We start from the raw sequence: 26,991 nt of genomic DNA, 5'->3' as shown, positions 1-26,991 counted from the left end.
AGCTGCTAAGCTTGTCACATTGAGGGAGAAATAAATTACAGACCTCCCTCTGTAGTGTAAATTTTTTGGTGCCACTGTCTTAAACTCCCCTCAAAGCAGGCAGAAGCCCCAGGTCTGGCAGATCTGTGAAAAGGGGCCCCATTCTGCAGTCTGGGGGGACAGGTTACTGTCTGTCTTTGGTTCACAGAGAAGCTGATGTGAACCTGCCACCAAAAGGCTGAGCCTGATGCTATGTGTCTGTCCCTGTCCCAGTATGTATGAGGCTTGTGTTTTGTTGCCCTACTGCCTATCATAACAAGTTAAAAATATACTCTGGTGTTTTTCTACAGCGTAGGTAGCATTCCTTTGAAAGTTCAAGTAAGAAAGTGATAGGCATTGGCAAAAATCTGCTGCTTTTAAACTGGTGCCAAAGGGACTTTGTCTGTTTCCCATTTCACTTATTTCAAGGTCATTTTCATCATCTTTTGAAGAACCTGTCGTTATCCCTACTTACGCTATGATTGATCCCTTATCTGGGGGCTAGATGCAAATCCAGCATCTGCTTTTAGACAGTCAGTGAAGCTTACAAGAAACAACTGAAAATGATATCTGAGCTGATAGAAATGCTTTACAGTGAGAGCCATGGAGCTCAGTCTGCTCAGCTTTGGAGAGGTGCCAGTGTGCATGTACCCTTTGTGCCATGAAAATACTATTCTCAGACTCTTTAACCTGGCACAGAAAGTCACAGCAAACACAAATGCTTGCCCTTGGTTTTAGCTTAATGCAGTCAGTGTGGGCATTGGTAAAATTATATAATATATATTCTGTTTGACTGGAATGCAGAAGTTTGTACATAAGGTCTGATCCATGGACTGTTCTGTTCTTGAAGTGGAGGTCGAGGGGACAGTGGAGAAGGCATTTTATGCCAGCAAGGACAAAGAAATAAATGCACACAAAAATAGACATGATGGCAGGAGGGTGGAAAAAACACAGTTCCAGACCTTGGCTAGTAGAAACTGTCAGAAGTTCATATGCTCCCCTGACTGCCATAGTTTGTTTGATGCTTCTTTTTTTGTTTGTTTTTGGTTTTTCTGATGCTAATTCTCTTTACTTTGTTTCCCTGTTCAGTGTGTCGAGACTTTGCTATTCTGGAAGATCATACCTTGGCCCATAATTTACAGGAACAAGAGAGTAAGTAGCAATGATCTTCAGAACAAACTGAAGCAAGCTTGTCCCAACAGATATCTGGCTTTATTTGATTTTGCTAAGAAAAATGCTTCCTGCTTTTATTTAATTTTTTTCCTTTTAATGGAATACAGTTTATTATTGCTGTCTTCACTATCCTGTAACGCTGCACTTCTCTCTGCTCCAGCTCTCATTGTACCCCAGAGATAGCTGCATTTTATATTTCAATTTTGTGCTCTCCTTTAGAGTTGAGTTTGTTGATGCCATTTATGATAAAATTACATGTAGGAGTGCACTTGGGGTTTTGTTGCTGTACAGGGTTTTTAGAAATGACTAGCAATTTTGGAAGCTTCAAGTTTTATAGTCTGACCTGAAGTACCACCAGAAGAGGTCTGTTTGTTTACTTATTTCAGAATTACGAGTGTCTGCCTTTTGAAAGGAGCCTTCCTTTTCAGACATTTTGAGGTAGGGCAGCTGTACAATAGAAGAGTTTATAAAGGAGGAAAAAAAGGACAACCAGAAACTTCAAAGTGACTGGTGCCTTTTTTTTTTTTTTTATTATTTTTTTACATGCTTATCTGTTACTTTGAGTATGTTTACGTTGCAGTTTCAGGTGTGGTAGCTTCTCTAATCAGCTTCTCATGGATTTGGTGTCTGCCAGTACCAGGTGCTAATGCCATTCTTGCTGCTCCACCAAGTGTGCAGCTGCTTATGCCCTTGGTGCTGGAACCTGAAACCATTGAATTAAAGAGGACTCTGGACTGCAGCTCATGTAGCCATTTTTTCTGGCAAGCAATATCCATGTATGGTAAAGGACTCACTGGAGCCCTCAGTTGCTCTGTTGCTAAATATAAAAGTAGGGTGATTTTTGGAACTGATTCTGCTGAGAGTAAGAGGAGTTTTCTTCTTCAGAGGTTATTGAGAACAAATTAGGGAAGTATCCATAATAGTGGTTTAGGTCAGCTCATCCTCGCTGGCCTCTGGTGAACCCTCCCAGACCTACTTCATTTGACTAGGGTGATTTTCTGTGGTCAGAAAATGAAATTCAAAGCCTGAAAACCATTCCCTATAAACCTGGATGTGTTTAAGATATGCAGAACTTGTTTTAGTATCAGAACCGTATACAGCCCCCTCAGTGCTGAAAAGAGGCAATCTCAAGCTGCTAGCATAATTTCAGTTCAGGACTTTCCCACCTTTAGAGGGATTGCTTGGTGTTTCCCTGCCAAGATCTGTCTTCCTTTTTAGGCTAGAATCTCCCTCCCACTTGGTTTATCTTGTTCACGCAGTGAAGTTCTGCAGCCTGATTTGAGGCTTCTTGTCTGTGTTTATTTCCAGTTGAGCATCACTTGGCCACAAATGTTCAGCGTAATCGTCTGGTGCAACATGACTTGCAGATGGCCAAGCAACTGCAAGAAGAGGAGGATAAGAAAGCCCGTGCTCAAATCCAGAAACACCAAAAAGACTTGTGAGTTTGTGCTGGAGATCTTGGAATGGGAATGCTAGTTCCATTTGGTCAGAGCACTAATAAAAGCAGCTGCTTTGAGTTGACAGTGTGTGAGGTTCATCAGCCTTTTGCTTTTGTTTCTTTTTTTCTTTGGCTGTCCACTGCTGTAAAAGTAGTGATACCAGGCTTTGGCACAGAGGAATGAGAGCAGTGTGGGAGCAGGTAGTCTTGGAGCCCCTTCTGCCTTACTAATACTGTTGCCTGCCCATGAGAAGGAGCCTTCCCATTCTACTGCTTGTTGTGAAAATGGGGCAACTTGGTCACTTGTGTTGACCTTGTCCCTAAGTTTGAGAGTGAAGGAACTGTGCCACAGAAATACCCAGTGCTACAGGGAATCTGTCTCATAGGGAAATTGCAGAAATTGGTGTGTTTGTCCTGTGCCTGATGAATGCTTTTGAGGAACTGGGTGTGATGCTTTTGGTGTCCTGGTGCACCGACAGCCCCTGAGTGTGCTTGCAGCTATTCAGTGTGAAGTGACCTGGGAAGGGGAATTGCTGCTCCAGGGCGGCTCAGTGGGGATGGGTGCTGGGGGACTGGCCTTTTCTTGCAGTCACTGACTTCTGCAGTAACTGTGGGAGGTTGTTTAATGACTGATCCAGTTTGCTCTGCAGGTTTGCTCAGTCCCCACACGCCACATCTTAACCCTGTGGTCTGTGGTTTGGCTCTCCGTGTGCCTCAGCTGTGGAGCTGGTGTAGAAGTGAAACATGGCAGCACAGGGCAAAACAAACTGCTTTCCAATCCAGAGTGGACTTGCAGAGCACTGGATGTAACAGATGGTTCATGGGACAGGGCTCAGCCAGATCCCACTCATGAGAGGTGGGTAGATGGGGGTCCCTGCACATACAAGGTCTGCAAGGCAGGATGCATCTCCCAGCAGCTGTGCTGCCTCCTGGCTTCTGTTGGGTTCTGGAATGCCACCCACCAGGTGCAGTTGGTGGCAGCTGATGAGCCTGGGTGGCTCATCTGACAGGACCAGTGACAGAGCAGAAGAGCTCTGTGTTGCAGATGTGGGAGATAGAGGACTGGCTTCAAAGCAGCAGCTCATAAAGCTTTGAAGCTGGGGCGTGACAGATCAGCCACTGTTTTCAATGTTCCCAGCACACTGGGCCAGACCTTGTGTACATATGTATCTCTCAAATCTGTTCTTTTTTTCAATAGTTTTGTCTCTATTACAAATTAGAGATGTGAGTGAGTAAATGACAACATAAAAATTGATTTTGTATGGCAGCCATGATTCTTCTTTGTTACTTGCTGGGAGCTGCAAACAATTTTCTTGTTGTAGGACTCTGTAAAATGGGATTTACGAACTTTGTGAGCCAAAGCACAGGCAGAATTGCTGATGTAAAATGTTATGTCAGCAGCAGTTCTGCTTCTGAGAGCAGGAGCTCTTCTGCAAGAATAGTAAAATAAGTTAGAGGCATCCTTTTGTAATTGGATCTCTTTCTTAATTCTTTGTACGTTTCCACTGTCTCTTCCCTGTCCAAGAGTAGCATGTTCTGGCAACAAAATAATCCCTGTTGTTGCTTTCTGTGTCATCTAGGACAGTTTGATGCTACAAGGTGATGGGAGGAGTAAGAGGGCAGAACTAAGGGGACTTTAGAAACAGGAAACAAAAAAGCTCATCAAATTTATTGGTTTTCTTCTCTTTTTCAAATCTTAATTTCTCTTAGAAAGACTTTGTAAAGATAAATGAGAGAATAGAAACATTTCTTTTTAAGAATTCAGGGAAGCATCAAAACTGATTTTCATGCTTCTTAAAAAGCATTTCTCACATCTAGCTGAGCAGCCTGCACACTGCTAAGCATAGTAGCAAGATTGCTAAAATAAAATAGTGTGAAAATATGTTCTTTCCCTGTTTTGCTCCCAGTGCTGTGATAGTTCTATTGCACTGATGTGAACAGTTCCTTTGAACAGTTCCCTTAAACAATCCCTTTTTTTCCTTCTCATCTGGCAGCAACTAGTATATGCAGTCCCTGTGAATGGGAGGGAGCTTTCTGATCACACAAACTTTTAGGTTTTTTTCTCTTTTTTGTAAACTGATGTAGAATTTTCCCAACATTAACACTTCTGGCTGCCCAGGAGTGAAGGACACATGAGTTGTATGTTCAGGAATGGTGGTGTTTATGTTGCTCTGGCTGATTTCTGGGGTCTGATTGGCACTTGAGCTCACATTAAGGAAACTGAAGGGCAAGAAGAGCTGTCAAAGCTTTTGAACCTTTTTTCTTACACTCACACAAGTTAGTACATTAGTTTATGTTGACTAAGTAATCAAGTCTCAGTATTTAATTACTGCTGAACAATAAACCCCCAAATCTAATTCCCTGTAACTGTTGTTCTCAGGAATTGATGTGGTGTATTCCAAGACATGTCATCAGAAAGAAAATGCTTCTGTGTTTGCAGTACTTCTGGTGCTTTGCTGGTAACAGAGAGGAATGACCTTGTTGCCTTGGCTCTGAAAGATGATTAGTTGTTTTTCTGTCCTGTTTGTTTTCAATAGGATGTATTTTAAGCATTTAGCAAATCAGTTTGTGCTGATGAACTTGGCACCTTAGCTCTGCTCACAGGTGCCAGGGGAACTGGAGACGTGCAATGCCTTGATGTGTCTGACCTTTCTAACTTTTTTTCTACCTGCTTTCATGTCCTCAGGGCCTGGGGTTGTAAGGGAGCCACTACCACCGACAGCCTGCTCCCTAGGATTTGCTTATTCAGCTATTGTTTTCCTGGGAGCTGTGGTTCTCTGCTGGTGCCAGGTTTGCCAAAGTCCTTTTAAAAAGCAAGTTCAAGAACTAGATTTGCTGCTGTGTGAACTCTTGTGGCTTTGAACAGATCTGTCCCCAGAGTGAAACACACACAGGCATGCACAAAAATTGCCAGGTTTTATTACCTGAACAAAAGAAACTCGTATCCTGAAATGTTTGACCTATTGGTAACTCTGGTCCAGAGGTCTGCTTCCAAGGAGCTGTTGACAGAAATAATCTTCTGTTCCTTCCTGCTGTGTGTGCCTTTTTGTTGCCTATGACAAATTAGTTGTTTCTTAGTGACATCTATTCTCTAAACCCTCTTGTTGCAATGTCCTTCCTCTCTACCCTTGCCACATATCCAGTCCTTCTGTTCTTGCAGATGCTTTTCAGCCTTCCTGGTCTGTCTGCACAGCCAAACCTCTCATGTCTCAATTGCCCTGATCTCTCCCTGTCCCCTGTAAATGTAGTCTTGTGTTCCTCCATCCACACTGGCACTGTGGCAGTGGCTCCTTCCCCCTTGTTGCTCTCTTGCTTCTGGTCCTGCTTTCGTATCTTGTCCCACCTCAGTGGCATTTCTCATTCATTACTGAGCTGCCACCTCCAGCCTCCACTTGGCTTATGTACCATATTCCTGCACTTTCTTCTTGGCTTACATGTGAAAGCCACTTCCCAGAAGTGCCTACATTAACCATACCCCTGAACCTCTCCTTAGATACCACAAGTACAAAAACCCAGCAGAATTAGGCTGTTTGCAGACTCCTGAGCACTACCTTGGCCTGCCCTATTTTGTGGTACCTATCTCCTTTCTTAGCAATCTGCCCATGAATCTCTTTTACTTTTTACTCTGTGGATGTTTTGGGAAGTATTTTCTAAATTTGGCCACCAGTAAGTACAGGGAGTCCTGGTCCCTGGTGAGGATTCATAGCTCTGCACTAACACCGAGTAATAATTCTTTTGTGTAAATTGGGTGGATTTTTTTTTTAGCTCTTTTATCCCTTTCTCCAGGCTGACTGATGCCTGTGACTGCAGCTGCCTGTAATCCCTGTCTCCTTGCCTTCTAGGGAACGACAGGACTGCGAGATTGCTCAGGAAATCCAAGTGAAGCTCGCGTTTGAAGCGGAGGAGCGCCGCAGGCAAGAGGAAAAAGATGAGGTAACCTTTAAAGCTGCAGGGATGGCAGGGCTATTTGTAGCAGCCCTTTCAGGGCAGACATTTCTTGGCCAGTAGCCACAGGAGTTGACTTGCATGGTGGCAGTCCTTGTCATGACAGATCTCTGTATGCACAGAGATTCTGGGGAATCCTGTTACAGGAATATGATAACAGTCATAGTCCTCACACTCAAGGGTCATAAGGGTTGTTGATGACAGTGGCCTTGCTAATGAAGAGGTCACGTAATAGGTAAGTCTTGCTGAGGTGTTTATTGCCGTGTTATAGGAAGTTGTAATTGTTTATACACTCTGAGACCTGCTTGCTTTCTCAAATGCAAGACTGCTCTTGGGAGAATACTGGGCCATTATTTCTTTGTCTTTAATGGAAAGATTTTCAGCAGGATTCTCAGCCCAGCCATCTTTTTTCTGGCTTCTCCATTCTTCAGTTGTCTTTCAGAGCCTGAACACCCTGTTACAGTTTCTTGCTGTAAGGAATCTGTAAGCAAATTCCTTTTGTGACTTCAGAATGTTTCTCTGCTCCTTTTGCTTGAGAAGAGTGAGTGGTGTGGTTTGTTCATGGTGAACAAAGGGTTTTGCTTGTTGGCCACCTCAGTGGATCAGCCTGTCAGATTGAGTTTTCAAGAAACCCACAGAGTAGAGAACCTGTGAGAACCTGGAGTTTGTCCCCCTTTTTGATATCAGATGGTTTCTGAGAAGCCCGAGTTGTGTCAAGATGTTCAAGAGGCGCCTGGTGGCATTCTCTATATTAGGAAGACCTTGAACACAAGGCTGTATTTCCTGGCAGAGCCTGAAATAAGAATCTGCCCTTACCTGACAGATGTATTGGGTTTTTTTGCAAGACTTCATATTCTTCTTCTACCATTAATTCCAAGCAAGTACTGAAAGGCTGCCCAGACAGATGGTTAGGGCTTGGCTTGCAAGAGGAGCTTGTGCTAACAGGGTGGGAGGAACACTTTGGCTACAGAATTTCTGTAGTGGTCTGTCATATTTTTATCAGGAAGGTGAAGGAGATGCAAAACTAATGTTGACTTGTGGAATTGCACCTTTCCTTCCTGCTTTATGTAGAGAAATTCAGGGATGTCAGTGGTCTGACAACAGGTCCTTTAAGCCTGTCAAACCTCCCTGCTGACCATCTTGTGCAGTTGGGAGCAGACTTCAGCTGACTGTGGCTTAAAGCAAGGAGAAGTCATAAATATTCTCTCTTTTCCTACTGGTGCACGGGAAGTTCCCAAGTGTGTCTGAAATGTAGCTGAGGACTGAGGCAGATCCTTTCTGGAGTGCAGGTATTTTAAATGAGGCACTAAGCCTGCCTGCCCTGCCTGCTTATGAATCCTGTTTGTAAGAAGTAGTTTGTGTGGATTTGCAAGTCCTGAGCTGTCTCAGTCCTGGAGATAATGTGCTTTAGCTTGTATATTTATAGACTTACAGTACTTACTAGAAAGGTTAACCTTGTCAGGGGAAGGAGTTTGTGGAGGTTTTGTTGTTGGTTTTTTCTGTTGGGTTTTTTGTTTTGTTTTGTTTTGTTTTGTTTTTTTGGAAGGAGCCTGTGGCGTCCCCATATTTTCCACAAAGCTGGTTTCAGAACAGATCTTACCTGAATCCTGAAATGATGGTTTGTACTTAAGCAGTCATCCAATGTTCTCCAGTGCTGGCTTGGCTCTCGAGGGTGTTGACTCTTAGTTTGCATTTCAGCCATGCCTTTCCTGCCTACAGTGTCCACTTTACATGCATGGCTCTGTAAAGGTCCTGAGGATTAGGAAGGCTTAAATGAATAGCATTCTAAGGGCAGCATGCCCTGCTGGCATCTCCCAGCTTTGCTCCCTGCTCCCTAGCTCCAGACTGGCTTCACTGACTCACAAGCTCGTGGGCCTCAGAGGAGCAAGCCCCTGGGAGCTGTTAGCAGTTCCTAGGCCTTGTTGATCCATTAGTCATCTCAAAGGAAAACCAATTAGAAAAATGGAGTGCTCTTCTCTTTGGCATATCTACCAAAACTGTGACAGAAGACAAATGGCTGCAGTCCCCACTGTGCTCCTGCCTTGTGCCTAGTTTGCTCTTCCTAATGTCCTTTCGATTTTCTTTTCCTTCAAGTCTCTGTCTGTCAAACTGATGCATTTCCCTGCCTGGCATCCTGTAGTCCCTGCAAATTACAGCCAGTGTGAAGTGAGTTCATGGTTTGCTCTGGGAACTCCTTCCAGTCAGAAGTGCCATTAGCTGGACAGTCTTTGTCTCTGTGCTTTTCTTTCTTTGGCAGGGTGCAGGGAGGAGATCAAGCCCACTGCCATTAGTGGCTGTGCAGTTCTGTGACTTCCAAATCCTTGTTGAAAGCCTGAGGTTGCACATGTAGTCTCTTCTGCCTTGCTTTGTCCATTAGGGCTTATCAGGCTTGTGTGCAGAGGAGTGGGCGCCTGGGAGTTTGCCATGATGTTGGAATCTCAGTACTGGGCTGAGTTGACTATTGGTTGAATACTGGCTGACTCCTGGTTGCTGACATGGTCCCTTGTGTCACTCATTAATTTGAAAGCCTCATCCAGTCCAGGGGTTGAATATGAGTACCTGTTGTGTCTGAAAAATTAAAACTTTTTTTTTGGTAAGGATTTTAATAATTGAATAAAGAATTTGACCAAAAGAATCTGGAGATACTTTTTAGTGGTGATTTAATGTCTGTTTTCTTCCATCTTTGCAGGATATTGCCCGTCTCCTACAACAGAAAGAGTTGCAGGAAGAAAAAATGCGCAAGAAGCACTACCCAGAGTCCCAGGGACACACATGCTATGAAGAGAGCTATTATGCAGAAAATGGAGGTATGTTTCTGCAAGATAAAAGCTCAGGATCGTGGCAGTGTAGGTAAACCTGGTGGTCTGACAACTCTTTATCCCTCAGTCTCAACTTTAATCTACAGTCTTGCATTTAACCCTGCATTACATCAGTTTCCGGAGTCAGAATCAGATTATTTTATAATTGGGAAGTATTTAGTTAAAAAAAAAAAAAAAAGCAGAGAAGACAATTTAATAGTTTTTATTGTCCTTGAAGGTGGCCTAAATGACAGGGGCAGGCAGTGTGATTTGTGTATGTGCAAGTACAGCCACACATGCATTTCTTAGAAGTGCTTGTGGAAGAAGACAGTGGCTGATAAAGTAGTTACTGCTGTGTGACACCAAGGGTGTGGGGGAGAAATGTTGGTGAAATTCCATGCTTCATTTGAAGAGAGACAGTTCCATGTGTTCATTTGTGATACTGGCACAGCTACATGAAGGAATAAATGCTGGTTCATGGAGATGTGTTTCAAAGATAGCTCCTTGCAGGTATGTACCCAAGCTGTAAAATTAGCACAACTGCCTTGAATGACTTGCTGAAGAACAAGGTCATATCCACAGAATGTCTCTAATGTGATTATCATCTGGGACTATACAGTGTGGAAATGATTTGATCCACAGTTCTCTATTGCTTCTTTTTGGTCAGCTTCTGTGATTGAATACAGACATTCTTTAAACTGGGAGGAGAGAATCAGGGTGTATTTAATTATGGAGCAATCTGGGGATGGCTTTGCTATGCTGGTGGTGGTTCCTATGTTCTTTCTTCAAAAATGTGGTGGGAAAGATGGGTTGCTTTTGATTAACAGATTGTGAAGATGAAGATCAAACCTCATTTCTCATTTTAACGTCAATGCCATTGGCAGTTTTAAAGTCCTTTATTTGAACTTACATAAAGTATTTTAGTTTCAATTTGGAAGAAGTTCAAAGATAGCCAAGAAAGTACAAAGCACAAAGTTCAAAAGTGCAAAACAGTAACCAAGTGGAAACTTCATGATCACAAGCCCTTCTACATGTACAAAGCTGGGAAAAATTGATCTTGGAGTCCTACAGCCAACGCACTCTTCAGGTTTTCAGAATTAAATGGGAGAAGTCTGAAAAAATACAACATAGGCAAAAAGTGTGCATGCAGAGATGGTAGGACAAGATGGATTTTTGTAACAAATCAGCTGATAAAGCCTGTGACTTCCTGAAGTAAGACTGTGGTTTGGATTTGGAGAGCAGGATATCTTGGGGGTCTAAGTTTTCTTCCTGCAATAATCCAGAATTTTGAAGGTGAGGCAGGAGGTGTTTGCCTGACCAGTCATAGCAGTGCTGCACTTGATCTGCACTCCTTAAAAGCTATAAAGAATTGGAGTGGATTTTATTCCTGGATCATCTAGCTTGTTGTTCTGGGAACTCTTAATTACTTGAGCACCATTTGATTAGGCTTCAGCAGCCTTGGTTTGTCTTGTCCTCGTTAGTTTGTAAATTGAAACAAATAAAAAGCCCTTGCTTTGTTTAAATTGCTTTTGTTTTCGTGGGGTGTGGTTTTGGTAGTTTTTTTATTGTTTTAGACTGAGGTAAAAAATTTATCCACATCCAGGAGGAATGTGGATTAGGTCTATTGCTCCAAAGCAATCTGAGCTCTTTAAAAGTGGAAAAATAAACATGAGAAAAGGCAGAGTTCCTCCCAGAACTGCCTGTGCCATGAAAAACATTTTGGTATTCACTCAGTCACTTGCTGCTTCAGAGAGTAACACCAGGGTCTGTGGAGTGTTTACATGGTCCCTGCAGAAGGTGCCACAGGAACCAGCACCTGTTGATGAATTAATCACCCTGAAATACCCCAAAAACAAATTATCTGCTTGGGTTGTCTGGCATGGTTGTGTTACCTGCAGCAATCCTTTCCCAGCACAGCCAGGCTTTGCTCTTTTGTGTTTTTCTGCTCTCTGCTGTTGTATTTATTGAGATTTTCTCAATGACAAAATTGAATTAATTTTTACACTCTTGTGACTATTGTTCAAAAACTGACTCTTGCTTTCAGGCTCTGGTCTCTGTTGTTCAGTAAGTCACTTGGATTGTTTGATTGGGTATTTCTATTCTGAAAATCATATGTATGATCTAAAACTGAACAGAAAAAATCCAAGCAGTTAAAGAGCAACCACAGCAGTTCCTATTACACTTCTTGGACTTTTAAAAATACACCTGTTCTGGATAAAAGTCACACAGACTTGTTTTGAAGGTGGACTTTCTGTAGGCTCTATTTTTGCTGGCCCTGAAAAAGTTTTTTTCTGAATAGAATGAGTCAAAGGGAACATTCAGTTTTAGTGTGAAGTTTGTTTTTCTCTCTCTGAAATCTAGATAGATTGTGAGACAGAGCTATTCATTAAAACAGAATGCAGTTCATGTGCAGTGAAATCTATTTTAAATATTTTGAGATACTATAAAACAAACTCTGCTGCTGCAGGGTTTTTCTGGTGGGGGGTTGTATGTGTAGTTCTGTTTCAAATCAATCTGCTTCAAGGCTTTTTTTTTTTTCATTTTGAAAAGCTGCTGTAGAGAGATAATAGTTCACTCAGTGCAACGATTTTTCTTAGCAAATAGATTAGTTGAAAAAATAAATCAATTAGTAGATTGTATGCAGGCACATTGCCTTCATCCTCATAGCTGTTTCAGGTTTATTACTGAAACTAAAAGCAGAGAAAATTTCTACCTGCTTTCTGGAAAGCACAGAGGAAACAACCCCTCCAAAATACCACGTAAGCAGCTTTTCTAGCTACAATGCTGAGGTCAGGAGCCTGGGTTTTCTGAAGTCTTAATCTGCCCTAAAATTTCTATCCATGACTCTCTTGCATTCAGAGCTGAAACTTCTTTTTGGACAATGAATAAGTGCAGGCCCTGAAACTTGCGGGTGTGCAAAAAATAACGTGACAGTCTGGTGGAGGATGTTTGGATGCTGCAGCTATCCTGTTCTTGCTTTTAAAGAAAAAAAAAATCCTATCCTACCTGTTCTCTTCTTTTTTGCTTTATGTGTGCCTTTCCCCCAGTTAGGTGAGACTTTTTTCTGTTGAAAAACCTTGTGCCTGAAGTCAGGGTAAGGCTTACCTGTGCTTGTAAGCCACGGTCCAACCTGACCACTCTGCTTGGCCCCTCCCGGCCTTATGCCCCTCATTGTCTCTCAACTTTTCAAGCATCTTGTGCCTTTCTTTGCAAATCTTTCCTAGGTGGTTTCACGATTCTGCAGCAGTGATGTGTCATCATCAGGAGATGAGCTGCTCTCTTGGCAGTTTTTCAACCCCAGTGGCATAATTTAAAGTCATTTGTCTCTGTATTGACTTGTCCTTGTCTAGGAAGTGCTCAGACACTTTTGGGTTTGACCTGTGCTTTCTGCTTCAACCTTGTTGCCTCTTGTGCTGCCCTGTTAGCCAGGCTGCCATTTCACTGTGTCCTCTCTTGTATCCTGCAAGCCTTATCTGTCCCTGTTATTATTCTTTCTTTCATCATGCTCTGCCTGCATTTTCAGCGCCTTATATCAGGCTCCTTCCTCTCCCTGCTGTGAGTCTGTACTCGAACCTCCATTAACCCCTGCACCACTAACCCCTCCTTGTTTGTCCCCTCATTGCTCAGAGCAGCCCTGGGGTGACCCCAGAGAGCAGATTTCTGAACCTCCCAGAGCACACAGTCATGGCAGGTGCAGGCACCAGCAGAGAGAGCACCGAGGACCCCCCTCGCCTTTGCCCGGCCGTGCCCCCAAGCATGGGCACTCCACCTCAGAGGGCCACCAAAGGTCTCCTCAGCTGAGAGAGGCCAACAATGGCCATCAGCAGGAGCAGAAGACAGCCAGCCAGGGAAGGTCCAGGAGACATCTCAGCCTTGACCTGGAAAGAGAGACCGAGCCCCGTGCCTATGATCACAGCAATAGCTGGGAGCTGCAGGAGAGGAGGACAGCTGGCAGGGAGAAGGAGAGAAGACTTCTCAGTCCTGACCTGCAGTTGGAGCATGGACTCACAGAGGAAGAACAGCACAGCAGAAAGCCACAAAGGCAAGGCAGGGAAAAGCACCTTCCTCTCCTTGAGATGGAACTGGAGGCACAGCAGGACACCTGGCATCGGGGTGGCAGACAGCACCCTGAGAAACACAGATCTCACCATCAGGGCCACTCGTCACACAGGATGGCATATGACGAGAAGCTCTATGATGCTGAATCTAGAGATGACCATAGGAGGGGTGAGGCAAGAGCCTACAAAGGGGCAGGACACAGGAGACACTCCCCCTCCCCTCATGCTGTGAGCCGGGGGAAGGTTGGAGACTGCCAGCGAGACCCAGGTAACCAAGTGATGGGGAAGGTGTGCTTATATGTGGGGATGGACCTTTGTGTGCCCCATACTGGTGTCTGAGATATGTTTGGCTTCCTTGAAGATGCTTCTCTTCAGTATCTACCTGCAATGTTTATGCAGGGAATCTTGCCTGGCTTCTTATCCATTAATGTTCTTGCTCTATATCCTGATGTTCCATGGCATTGGAGAGGATGAGTAAGAAGATATTGTTGGAGATGGTGCCCTTGGTATCCTTTTGTTTAAGAAAACAAATTTCTTCCACCCACCAAAAAAAACACCACACCATCTGCAAAGAAAGACCCCCTCCCCCCAGAAAACTCCAGCCAACACCAGCTTTTGTTTTTGAGATACATTTTGTGTGGTGGCCTCCTTGTACAGGAGAAAAAAAAAAAAAGGAACTAAACCCTGAATGTTAGGTTATGGTTGTATTTTGTGGAGTTAGGATGCAGGACTGTAAGTGAGGACACTGTGCTTAAGCACTAAAAAACCCAGTAATTTTCATACACTTATTACTTGAAAACCCTGCTGACAACTTAATTAATTCACTTTGGGCAAAGTTCACTAGTGGCACTGGACATCCAACTGGGTTCTATTTGAAAGATTCTTGCCAAATTCTGTGTAAGTGGAATTTTCTGGGAAACGTGTACTTTGTAGTTCTTGCTCAACAAGCACTTGGCTTTAAAGATCCAGATCCATCTTTCTACTTTTAAAGCCACAGTGGAGTAGGGGTGACCTAGTGAAAGTAAGAGTTTAGAAATCTATATCTGTCACAGTGTGGGGCAGCTTATGCTTTAAGGCATCTAACTAATCTTCACGTGAATAAGGTGAGGAAGATAATGTGTGTCTGTCTCTGGAGATACTGGGACAATTATTCTTCTTTCTCATGATACAAACACTTAGGGAAATAGAAGGTGTGAATCAGGTTTAAAATAACAGAACTTTATACTCAAAACAAGAACTGAACATTAGATGAACTTCAAAAATGCTTACTTTTCTGTTTTCTCATTGAATTGTAAAATTCATGGGTCATCCCAAGGAAGAAATTGTCTGAAAACTCTTATGAGCCTGTCCTGGGTAACCCTTGCAGCCCATGCTACTTCAACAGTGTGTTCAGACTCTGTTGTGCTCATATCAAATGTTGGGCTGCTCTCTGCTGCCCAGTTTTGCCACTGTATTTGCATCAATGCAGAGAGTGACAAATTATAATTCCTTTGCTAGTACTGCTGTCACCAAAGACTGCTTCAAGGGACATGGCCTGTTCTGTTGGGGAGTTGCATTTGTTATCTGAGACAGGGTGTGGCAGGTACTGCTGTGTGCACAGAGAAACCTCCCTAAGGTGTGTGCTGCACCTCAGCTGAAGGTGCTCTCACACCAGCGGTGTGGCACGTGCACTGTGGTGATCTCTGGTTCTCTTGAGGGGTGGGGGGTTTGCAGGTCACTGAGGAGATGGTGGGGATCTCCTTACCAAAGAATTTGGAGAATGGTTGAGTTGATTGTTTTCTCTCAATTCTGTAGACACTAATTTGAGGGGGAGGAAACAAGCCATGTACGATGGACCCCGAATGGAACAGGAGTTGTCTGATGCAGAGATTGCTCGGAAGCTGCAGGAGGAAGAGCTCCTGGTAAGGAGAGAGGGTGCAACTCAAAGGAACTAAGGCAACAAGCATGGACAACTTTACTTTGTAAACCCTTAATATATAAGAGTGACTATAAGACCTAAGGTCTTGTTCCTGTACATTCTGCTAATTACCTTTGTCTTCCATACATACAAATATGAAGTGACAGCTGGCTTCTAACTAATTTTTAAAGCCCTATTTTTTGAAATAAGCACTCCAAAACAAAAGTACTGAAGCAAAGTGATATTAAATGGATGTTTCCAGGGAGCTGAAAATGGCATGTAGTCAGTTTAAGCAGCTCACAAGTGAGACAGGCCATTGCCCATCTTTGAGAGAGAAGGCAACAGAGTGGGAAATGTATTGTGGTGTGGCCAGGCAGATATATGAGGGCAAAATTCAGCTGAAAAGCTGAAATGGCAGATTGGAGTTGGGTTGTGAGGTAAGTATTGGGGTAGCTAAGTGTATTTGGAGAGGATGATGGTATATTTGTATGGGCACCTACTTGCCCTGCCCAGTAGGTTATGAATATGATTAATTCAGAGATGGTAATTTTTTCTCTGTTTTACTTCCCCACTTTTTCCCCACTCCAGGCTAATGAAGCAGATCAGAAGGCAGCTCAAGTAGCCCAAGATGAGGTGAGCAGCAAGTCAAATACTTGTGGAATTCCTTTACTTGCAGAAGCTGCTAAACAGCTGTTGTTTTCTCTGACCCTCCAGTTTGTTTCTTTCCTTGTAGGGGAACCCTGGGTCTCCAGTGGGATTTTCTCCCAGATGGGTTTTGTGTATATGCTCAGGCTGGCCAAGCAGAGAGTTGTACTGCCTGTTGCAACCATGACAAAGGCAGGAAGTTCATGGTTCTTTAAGAGCATTTCTTGTAACTAAGCCCATGGGAGACTATCCAAGATGCTGTGAAATGAACCACCACCCCCTTTAAGGGGAAGGGATAGAGGGTAGATGGTTTTGCAAGTGCAGTTCTGGTAAATCAGGGAGCTGTTGGACATGCTGTATGTCACCAGTCTTAATTTTACCCTGTCATTTGATTTCTGATCACAGATGGATGAAATCCTGGATTTGCACCCTTCCCATTCAGCAGCTGTCCATGGGAAAGGGTTTGAATAGCTCAAACCCACAAGAGCAGTAAAATAGCCTGACAGAGTCTGTGTTTCCCTTCTAGGAAATTGCTCGTCTCTTGATGGCTGAGGAGAAAAAGGCTTTAAGAAAAGAGAAAGAAAGAGAAAAGTCTTCCTATGAAAAGAGGAGGCATGATCAAGATTGGAAGGTACGCCAGGCTTCAGGAGACAGCACACATAAGGTGCTATAATGTTATTCCTATTTTCAGAGGGAGGTGAGTGTGTATGGTGAGAGCAAAAGGTGATGATGCATCTAAAAGGTCTTGCTGTCTGTTACTCACCTTCTTCCTGAGCCTTTTGGAGACACCTCCTTGCTTAGATGCTTTTGGCTTCAGCCTCCATCAAGGTAGTTCTTGGGGCCCTGGCCTTGGAGGATGGCTCTGGATGTCACAGCACCTTGTGGCCTTCCTTGAAGCACTGTCAGTCCCTGGTGCAAGACCTTCCCTTTGCTGAAATCTTGACTGTAACAATAAAAGCAGTAGCTGGTTCTGTTTGTGTAAGGGCAACGAAGCTATTTCAGTTGTCACTCTGCCTCATAACTGGCTGTGTAATGAATGTCCCGAGTCTTGGTATACAAAACATGCCTAGTTTTGGTAGGAGTAACACCAGAGAGACTTGGCTGACCAGCATGGAAGGGGATAGGAAACAGCACTGCTAAGGTACTAAAGGGTATGTGGTGTTAATCTTGGGGCCAGATGGCAGCAGCTCTGGTGTTTTCTGCCTCCTTGCTGAGTTTCAGTGGTTGCAGGAGCACAGCTGCCTGCAGCTGGTCCTTCCTGCTCAGCCCAGCCTTGTGCACAGTCATTACACTCAGACTGTTCGGCCCCAGCTTCAGAACAGTCCCTTACTGCTGTCACGTTTTAGTGCAAAAATGGAGTTTGGCACAGCGAGGCTAAGTTTTTACTGCAAATGAGTCCTTATGCTGCCATTTGCATGTCTGGCTGTAATTAATTTTGTGTATAAAGCAAGCACAAAAGGGCTGTGTGGAATTGTGGCAGTCCCAGTGTACTGGCTGGTGTCTGGCAAGGCACACAGATGAGCTGATTTCCTTTCTTCCCCATCAGCCTGATGCAGGCGACTCCACGCGCTCAAGGTCAAGAGAAGGGCCCGAAACTCAGCGACACAGAAGTGACAGGCCTTCAAGGTGAGCTTGAACTGGTTGGCAAGAGTGGGGAATGCAGTTGGGAAGCTGCTGAGAAGCTGAGTCCTAGGGAGGAGGTGTGGGATGACCAGCCTGACCCACCCAGAAGGAACTCGGTGGAGAGCAGCGTGATGGGGGACATGGAGCTGATGAGGTGTTCGGTGACGTGCGTCACTCACCGTGCTCGTGGCACTTGTCCATCTTGGCCCCCGTGCCCAGTGCTGACAGAGATTGATGAGCTTGTGCAGTGACATTTGTTAAATGGCAGAGAAACATCTAGAGGGTTAAACAGTTTCTGGGGATGTGAAACCAAATGTCATCTCTGGGCAGGAAGGAGAAATCACCATACATTTGCACAGCTGCTGCCTTGGTCCTTGCTCCCAGTTAAGCCTGTGCACAGCTCCCACTGGTACGTGTGAACACCATCCTGCAAACAAGAGCACTGTGCTGTGGGGTGTCTCATCCCAAACTGGGAATATGCTGTAGCCCAGTGCTGCTTCTGAATCCCTTTATACTCTGGCTCAGTGCTCTTCATGAGGTACTAAACCATGAAAGTGACCCCAGTGGCCTTGATTTCCATTCCAGAACAAAACCTAGAAATTCTTGTTGAACTTGCAAAAGAAATAAAAAATGGAGGTGCAGGTGGAGATTGAGGGAGATCATATTAAAATACTCTGGGGGTAAGACTGTGCAAGGATTAACCCTTTTTAAAACGCCGTCCTTTTGAGTGAAGCTTGCAGTAAACATTATAATAGAAATTATTTCCTGATAACTTAAACCATTATTAAATGAAAGAGATTCATGACAAGCAGTAAATGCTTTGCTTTTCTTGGGCTGTGCTCAGAGGAGCTGTTCTGCAGGCGGAAGGTCTGGGCCAGGCAGGGCTGGCATCAAGCTGACAGTAACAGACCAGACAGCTGAGGTGTTGCTCTTGCTGCACTGTTGTGACTTGGAGTTATTTCCCAGCACTCCTTTGACATTTTGCTTGGCAGGTCACAGCCTCTCCTCGATGACTTTGAACACTCTCGGTATTACACGAGCCAGCCCAGCCCCTTGCGCCAGATCCCCAAACCTGAGCACTCTCCTAAAGGTAGGACCAACCCCGGGGCTGCCCAGCACTTGGGTTATTGTCAGCCCTTTTCCTCACACGAGGAGCCTGCAGGGGACAGAGTGATAGAAAGTGATGCAAATAAAGAAGGGGAATTAATGCCCCAGCAGGCAGGTGATGCAGGGCAGTGTTTGGGTTGGACTTGCTGAGCACATTGCAGGCTGTGACACTAAAAAACTGTACTGGTTTGCCTGGAATTTGTCAAGGTGCTGTCTGTATGTCCTCTGTGATCTCTTAAAGATGAATGACTGTAAGTACAGATAGCAAATGACAAAGAAATATGAAGACAACATTATGATGGATTTTAGGTGACTCACTATTCTCAAACAATCCAATGCAAGACAGAACCTCACCTGTCTGGCGAGCAGATGGCATGATCAGACAGAAACTTGTCCTGAGAGCAGGCTGATTTTATTCCTGTAGCATCGCAGCACTGGTTTGTTGGTTTGTTTCCTGAAATCACTTGGCACAGAGCAGTGTGGGTAGGGTCGCCCCTGCAGTTGTTTTAAATCTGAATGCCCATTGTCTGAGTTGTCTGTAGAGCCTCTGGGGAAGGAAGGGGGGCAGTCTGAGTTTAACTCAATCTCAGATTTCTTCCAACTTCACTAGTGAGACTTAAATGTGGACACTTTCCCTTCCAAAATTTAGTTTGGTAAACTTATGTTCTGTCTTCATCAAGCAAGCTGGAAGCTGATGGCACTTTGTAGGGCCTGTTTGCTTTAGTGAGACTGTGCAATGGTGCTGCAGCACCATTCATACCCTAGAAGAAATGCACATTCTGCTTGTTTCATGAATCTGTCCTTCCTTTTGCTTGAGTCATGTAACATGTAGTTCCCATTTTGTCCTTTGACTTTACTAGTACCCTAGAAGTCAGACAGACAGACAAGAGAGCAGGCCAGGTAAAATATGACTGCAGGTAGTAATTTTTTCACCAGGTTCTAGCCTCACAGACTGTTTCCTTTCTGTTTTGTTTTCCAGGTTCCCGTAGGAAGCACTAAACTGTGCTGGCCTTTGCTTTGGTACTGACTCTTCTGTAGCAAACATTACTGGAATTGCCAGGCAACTTTCTCGATTCCTGACCTGATGGGAGGCCCACCCTCCACTCCCAGGATCATCTCTTTAAGTGTCATCATATTAAGGAAAATTGTTTGTTTCAATTTCTTACTCATCTGTGATGACTTGAGCAGTGCAGTATAATCTAGCTGCCACTGAGCTGTGCCAATCAACCAGCTGGCTCAACAGTTCCCTCATGCATTCTTTTGGGGCTTTTTTTTATTTTTAAGTTTGGCTGGAGCTCTGATGAATAGGACAAATTGAGATGCATGTATAATGGAGGAAAATTAAAGAAGTGAGTTGGGTTATGGCAATGCAGCAGAACATCAGAAGTACAAGTCCTTTTTACGTTTAGGATAACTTATCAAAGAGAACTATAAGAGGAACTGAGTTTCTTCCTGTGTTGGATAGGACAGCTGAGCCAACCTGACAGTCATATGAGCTTGCAGGAAGGAGAGAGTGTTGTCGAACATATACCAGCAAAAACCAAACCCTGAGACTGATGAGGCAGAAATGGCCTGTGAAACAGATTTTTTTTTTAACTGCTGTATTTCTTTCTAGGGTTTTCAACAATCTGAGTAGACTGTGTATAGGCATTTAGCTCCAGGATATAGGATAGAACAGTTAAAAGGAAAGACAATTCTAACTTAAATTAGACCTTGTGTGCATGACTTAACATTGGCCAGGGAGTTCAACAAGCTGTGAACTGTGGTTTGGGAAGACTCATACAAACAGATCTATGTGTCTGAAGGGACCTCTGTGGTCACCTGCTTTGAGCTTCAGTGTAGTAGAAGCCAACTCAGATCTCCTGTAACTCTTAGCTCAGTTGCTGATGCACTTGAGTAGAGTAACTTGTTGCTGAACTTGGATATGTCTTGTAAACATGGGGCTGATGGAGAGAGTGCCATATGGGCATTGAGCATCAAATTCAAAATCTAGAGTTACAGGCAACCTGAGCTGGACATGGAGTGCTGATCAGTCCACATGATGTCTGTGCTGACTGCTTTTCCTCTCCACTGCTCCATCCAGCACCCCAGGCAAGCTCCAGTCAGGAATAAAAAAATCATTGCTCTCTAGGGCACAGCAGGCTCTGCAGGTTTGTTGTCTGTACATATTTTCCCATGCAGTGATTCTGTCCTGGCTTGTTTTCCCTCCACTCTTTGTAAATAATTTTTTCTCTCGCACAAAAAAGTAGCCTTTTCCCCTGGCCTCCTAGCATTTAAATTCTTTGGTCTTTTGAATAACTTTTTTGACATAATTTTCAGGTGTATTTTTAAATCAGAAAGCTGAACATCTGGATACTGTCTTGGAGGGCAGGGCAGGCTGGTTATTCACAGGCCAGCCCAGTTCATGGCAGAGAGCTTGGCTGCCTTGCCCCTGCAGCCCAACCTTAATGCCAGCACCGAGTCTGTCTCACCATTCTCTCTGTTGTCTCTGGCAGCTGCAGTCCTGCCTCTGGCTGTGCAGAGGAGGGGAGACACCCATGTCTAGGGCAGGAAACATGGACTTGTCCTCTCCACTGGAGAGAGAAAGGGGAAAGACAGCTGCCTGGGAAAGGAGCCTTGGCAGCTCTCTGGCAGCTCTCTGGGTGTGGGGAGGAGGGAGCACCTCTAGGAAACAGGAAGAGAGCATGGCTGTCTGCTCTTCCTCTAGTGCACAACTCAAGCCCCAAGGCAGCTGTAAGGCTTTATCTGTGGCTGTTCTTGGTCAGGATAATTACTGGGCCAAATCACTGGGAAGACAGGGGAACTCCTTTCTCACGTAAGTTGCAGGGGCAGGTTTAATAGCACATAACAAGGCCATGTCTTGCCTTGACCAACAACTCAAGAGACTTCCATCTCATACTCCTACTGGCCTGTTGGCAGCAGTTCAGTACCTGTGAAGAAGCACATAACCCCAGTGGATCTCTGCTCCAGGGATACCCTAACCAAAAACCTTCCATGTAGGACTTTGTGTATGGGCAGAATCCTGCTACCTGCATACCTTTGCTTCCAGACTGTGGCTTTCCTGCCTGCATGGGCTGCTAAGTGACTTGCAAGGTCTTGCTTGCTGCTGCTTCTCAGGAAATATCCCAGTCAGCAGCTAGATTTTACTTGTCCTTGCCTTGTTCCCACTTCTCTTTCTGTTTCTGTCAATTCAGAAGTGTTCATGTTGTTTAAAAGGATTTAGGAAAAAAAAACAACATAGATGCTATTTTTTTCTTTCCTATTTGATAACTTGGCCCAGTGTGGCAACCTCATGTATCCATATTTTATTTTGTAAGAATTTATTTTTGTATTTCGTGTAACAATCAAAACTTCTACTGCTGAAAATGCCTTTTTTTTTTTCCTGTGGACTTCTTGCCATCAGAGTAATTATTGTTGTGAAATGGATGCCTGGTGGGTTTGTAAGAATTAATACTTTGTACAAACACCCTAGTTCAGGCACTACTGCTTGTACCACCTGGTGCACTTCTGAAAACTGGATGGAGAAAAGTCCTGCCAAATCAGAAAGAGGTTGAGCTTTGTACTGGCTGTGCTTGCAGAAAACTGGTGATTCTCTGCAGAAGGCATGGGGAAATCACCAGCTGGGAATTCAGCCCTCCATGGGCCTCTGTATCTGGCTGTGATGGACTTTCTTACACTTCAGTTGGCTGGTGTAGCTTTTGTTTTAACCTAGTTAGAGAAGTCATGAAGACCCTAAGCCCTCTGACATTTAAAGAGCCTGTCAGTTCAGGAGGCATGCTTGGGAGTATGCAAGTTGTTGGTGTCAATGGGAGTGAATAGAAATGTGAGGGAAAACTCTGGTAGATTTAGTTTGGAAGCTGGGTAGTCTGAAGAACACCTCAGTGCCTCTTCTGTGGAGGAGTAGGATGTCCTTAGTGGCCAGTCATGCTCTCTGGTCAAGACACCAAGAGGCAGAGCCCAAGAGAAGGATCCCAGGAGCAGTTGCTGCTTCCTTGGATGCCTTTGGAGGGTGCTGAATGCTTTATGGGATATTTTGCTCTGTATCCTCCCTTAGTCCTCATCCTTTTTTCTTTCTCCCTACCTTTATTAATTTGCTGTTCCTTGTGTTTCTCCTGTTTTGTTACTCCACAGTCCTGGTGAAAAGAGGGTTCCTAAGGCTTTGCTAGAAAAGGGAGAGAAATGCTAGAAATGGCAGCTGAGGAAAGCAGGTAGTAAATGGGATAAGAACAGAGCAATTTTTCATCTTGTGCATGTTGGGGTCCTCATGCAGCCCTACAGGTTAGAGACCTCCTGAGGCAGATGTTGCAACTGAACTTGTATCTTTAGTGACCACTTTTGTAAAGGGATTTCATGGTCCTACTGAGGTCAACAAGAGTTAAGATTATGGATGAACAAAGAGCCACTTTCCTTGGGGCTCAGTGGCCACAATTCTGCTGAGAGTCAAGAAGATGCAACTTGTGTAGGTGAGATGCAAAATCAGCACCTTGGACATGTGTTCCTGGATAGAGCCACGATGAAGCTGATCTTTTAAAAAAGCACTCAGCAATATTTCTTTCCTATGCCATAAAAATGTTTAGTATGTTGGTTTTTTTACTTGTTTACTCTAGCCAAGTTTCAGTAGCTTTGCTCTGGATTTAGTTGCATATTGGAGTCCTTGCTGGGACTCCTGCCCAGGTTGTTTGGGTCCTGCTTCCCTTTCTGACTCTGTGCATTAACAAGGTATCCAGCACCACGTGGAAAATTCATCTCCTTGAAATCCTGGCACTTCCTGACCTTCCTAATAGGCTCATCTCAGCAGCAAGAGTTCTCAGCACCTCCTCACCTCCGTCCAAAGCACAATGGTCTGCAGAAGAGGGGTTGGGTGACCTGGAGGGATCGTGCCTTACACGCAGGGATATTCAATGTCTTCAGCAGGCTGACCTGAGTCACCTTGCTATGAAACACTGTCTTAATGTGGACTGTGCAGCTTTCTGCAGCAAGAAGCAGTTGTCACAGGGATAGATCCAACAGGTTGATTTCATCTTTTTTTTAAAGAACTTCATGGGTTTGAACTTGGTGGGGTGAGGAAATATCAGCTGTTAAGGGATAGATGAATTCTCATCATTGAATTTCTCCTCTTGGGGAAGAAGGATAGAAGTTAGATGCTGCAGTCGGCTTCTCTCTCTATAAAAGGGATCTTGTATGTACAGTATTTTTATATCTCTGCATTCCCATCTATTAGGATTTGAATCAGAATTGATAACATTCTCTACTTATGGAAAAAAATGGGTTGTTATTTTTACAGTGCTAGACATCTGTGTGTTTATTTTGTGCCAAATTACAGCCACTGTTACATTCTAGTGTTTTCATTCAGTTTATTGCTGTTCATCAATGTGTATATTATATATTTTTATTATCAAGGTTTTTATTTTATTTCATATTATCCTGTATGCAAACTAACTGTGGATTGCTAATTTATATATGTATAAAGGGGAGCACTTGGAGACAGTGTGAGGATTCCCCTACTTAGTTTACACTCTTGTAATTGAGCACAGCCAGTCCAGCAAACTCACTGTTTCCTTCACAGAGCAATCTCCTGTGTGCTTGTCCCCTGAGCAGATGGCTCCTGCTGTCCCTCCTGGCAGCACTGGCCCTGCAGGACTGTGTGGGATGCAGCAGGAACTGGAGCACAGCTCCCAGCACAGCCTGAGGGTGCCTGAGCTCGGTGCTGTCCTGAGCCAGGCAGGAATGCCCAGCAGGGTGGTGGTGTCTGAGGTTTGCTCTTTATCTGTCCCCAGCCAGTGGACACTTGGTTTTGCCCCACTCTCCCAAGGTGTTCAGGGCTTAGTTTTGCAGTTGCTTTGGGAGGTGGGTATGGGACATATCCCTCACATGGAGCACATCATGGGTAGCTTGTCTTCTTTTTGTTGCAGAGGACAGGCATAAACCTGCAGAGATCCCAGTTTGCTGCACTCCAGCATATCTGTGGCTGTGCAGCACTGCTGGGGAGGTACTGGCTGTGCTGCACACAGGTGCCACTTGGACTGCCCTGCCCAGGACAGGTGGAGGGACATGGGTTTCATGTTCAGGAGCTGCCCAAGCCTCAGTTTTTGGGCTGGAGATACTATCAGCCGTCTCCTCCCCATCAGTGGCACAGGGCAGTTTTGGCTCTTCAGGAGAGTCCCAGAGAGGACAGTGGCACACAGAAATGAGTATTTTCTACTTCATGGGAAACAAGTTCCACTGTATCAGTGTTCACTCTAAGTAGACTCCATGGTCTGTCTCCAGCTACATCTGTGCACTGCAATATAGTTAATTGCCTCAGATAAATAACTGCAGTTGTCTCATTTAGCTCTTCAGGGTAAACTTTCAGCCTGTTGAATCTAAATATTAGCCATGCAATGAGGTGGATTAGTCAGAAGGCTTAAATTCCTCAGAGCTGCAAGTGTATCCTGCATTGTAAAAGCTAATCCTTAAATATGAATTGCACACTTACAATAATCTGTCTATGCAAGCCTATTCTTGGTTTTTTTTGACTGTTCACTCTATAATTTTACCAGGTTTGGCATAGAACTTCTGAATGACATTTAACCAAAGTATCATGTCTGTGTGTGTGTGTATAGCATGTTTTGCTTCTTACTCCTGAATTGTCATAGAATGTAAAGGGAACATTGCCTTGCCCCATTTTGTTCAATAAATAGCTGTATTTTGTTACTCACCTCTTCCTTCTGTCCCTCCGTGTGCTTTTCTGGAAACCTAAGTGGGTTACACAGAAGCAGGGGAAAATAAGACTTTGTTCCACCCTTTGTTCCTGAAACCTAGCTGCTTCTACCAACAATTATGTTCTTCCACTGTAATAGATGTAGCAAACAAAACAAAATTGTATTTAATTTGATTATTTTGTCGACAGACAGATGGAAAAATGCTATGTAATATCTTGGAAAAGATCTGGACTGTTTCATTTCCTGAGACTGTGATACTGAAAAATAAAGCAGTATGATTATTTGCAAGGATAGGATGTTCTTTCTTATTTCATTAACATGACTTAAGTTTGCAAAAAGCCTGCTTGAAGATTCCCTCAGACACTATGTACCTACAGTGGTGGGACAGAATGTAAGAGGGAAAAATGGCAAATGCCCTGGGACTGACTGTTTTCTTCAAAGGCATCAGCTAAGGGTGCAGCCACATGCAGCTCAAACATGAGCAGTCATGATCCCATTGTCATGTCACATATTCAGTTTGTGACTGAACATTCTGAAACAGGGAGAAGGTTACACAGTATAAATTCCAGATCTGGACTATTAAACCTTTCTTAAATGCTTATTTACTCATTTCTCTCTGCTTGCCAAGGATAAGCTTTGCACAGTGAAGCAGAGAGTCCTTTGGCATCCCAGCACAGGGTGTACCAGGCTTTCCCTCTGGGCCAGGGGCTTGGGCTGCACAGGTGAGTGCTCTGACTCCAGCAGAGTTCACTTGTGGGTTAGGTTAGGCTCTGTCACAGCACTACCCCAGTGCTTCCAATGCCTCGATGTCATCTTTACCTTCCACCAGCTGCACCTCACAGTCCCTTGGGTATTATCAATGAGTGGAAGTAGAGTCAGCAAAACACACTTGGCTGGCAGGGGTTGTAAAAGCAGGGCTCTTGGGAGTGCCAAGAGCTCTGCCAGCTTACAACCCATTGCAGCCTCTTGTCTGGAGTGACTGGGACAGCCTGTTTTCTCTGAAAGGCTTCTTTCATGCCAGCCTTGGCACTTTTTGAAGCACTAGGCTGTGGTGGGAGCAGGGCCAGCTGGAGCCCTGAGAAACATCTTCCACCTGGTGCAGTGATGTGCACATGGAACTGGGTGTAGGGACCACAAAGCAGACACTGAGGAGCCCCTGGGGACTTTTTTCTGTACCAGGAAACTTTGGTCTCAATTTTCAAGTTGCATGCAGCTCCCAGGCTGTGGGTGTGCCATGGTGGGTGGGTCCAGTGTGCCACTGGTGATGGATCAAGGTTTCCCATGTATCTTCCTATTGGTGTTGGGATGTCTGACATGGAAGAATGATGTGTAGAACTAATGATTTTAGAGGGTTAATTAATTATTTATTAACTTATACTAACAAGACATCACTAACTAACTAGAAAACTCGTGACTCCTGTGGGTCCTGACACACACATGGATTTAACTGGTTAATGAATTTAAAACACTATTACTAGAATCTAATTAAGTAATTTCTTTGGGTAAACAATCTGTATACTACATTTTACATGGGTGTAAACACAGGAGTAGCAAATGAGGTAAGAGTTGTTTTGATTTTCTTTGCTTT

The 26,991-nt window shown here is 44.2% G+C and overlaps 1 protein-coding gene across 7 annotated transcripts in view; it reads left to right on the top strand.

Moving 5' to 3' along the window:
* The window catches only part of CCDC50 (coiled-coil domain containing 50), a 42,407-nt gene extending 16,716 nt beyond the window's left edge, over positions 1-25,691 (top strand). For 2 of the 7 annotated variants that reach the window (XM_021536851.3, XM_085587792.1), the window contains exons 2-12: positions 1,108-1,170; positions 2,500-2,629; positions 6,472-6,562; positions 9,264-9,381; positions 13,000-13,698; positions 15,225-15,331; positions 15,916-15,960; positions 16,499-16,603; positions 17,519-17,598; positions 18,588-18,685; positions 19,682-25,691. In XM_021536851.3, coding sequence (XP_021392526.3) covers positions 1,108-1,170; positions 2,500-2,629; positions 6,472-6,562; positions 9,264-9,381; positions 13,000-13,698; positions 15,225-15,331; positions 15,916-15,960; positions 16,499-16,603; positions 17,519-17,598; positions 18,588-18,685; positions 19,682-19,701 — 1,556 coding nt within the window. In that variant the 3' untranslated portion in view covers positions 19,702-25,691. Of the gene's footprint in view, positions 1-1,107; positions 1,171-2,499; positions 2,630-6,471; positions 6,563-9,263; positions 9,382-12,999; positions 13,699-15,224; positions 15,332-15,915; positions 15,961-16,498; positions 16,637-17,518; positions 17,599-18,587; positions 18,686-19,681 lie in introns of all 7 variants that reach the window. The other 5 variants (XM_085587793.1, XM_085587791.1, XM_021536854.4 and 2 more) reach the window with 4 other exon arrangements.
* The last annotated feature ends 1,300 nt before the right edge of the window (positions 25,692-26,991 follow it).

The sequence above is a fragment of the Lonchura striata genome, chromosome 9, assembly GCF_050655825.1.
Source record: "Lonchura striata isolate lonStrDom1 chromosome 9, ASM5065582v1, whole genome shotgun sequence".
NCBI classification, from domain to species: Eukaryota; Metazoa; Chordata; class Aves; order Passeriformes; family Estrildidae; genus Lonchura; species Lonchura striata.
Note: the sequence above shows the minus strand (reverse complement) of the source record. Positions and strands in the feature narration are given on the sequence as shown.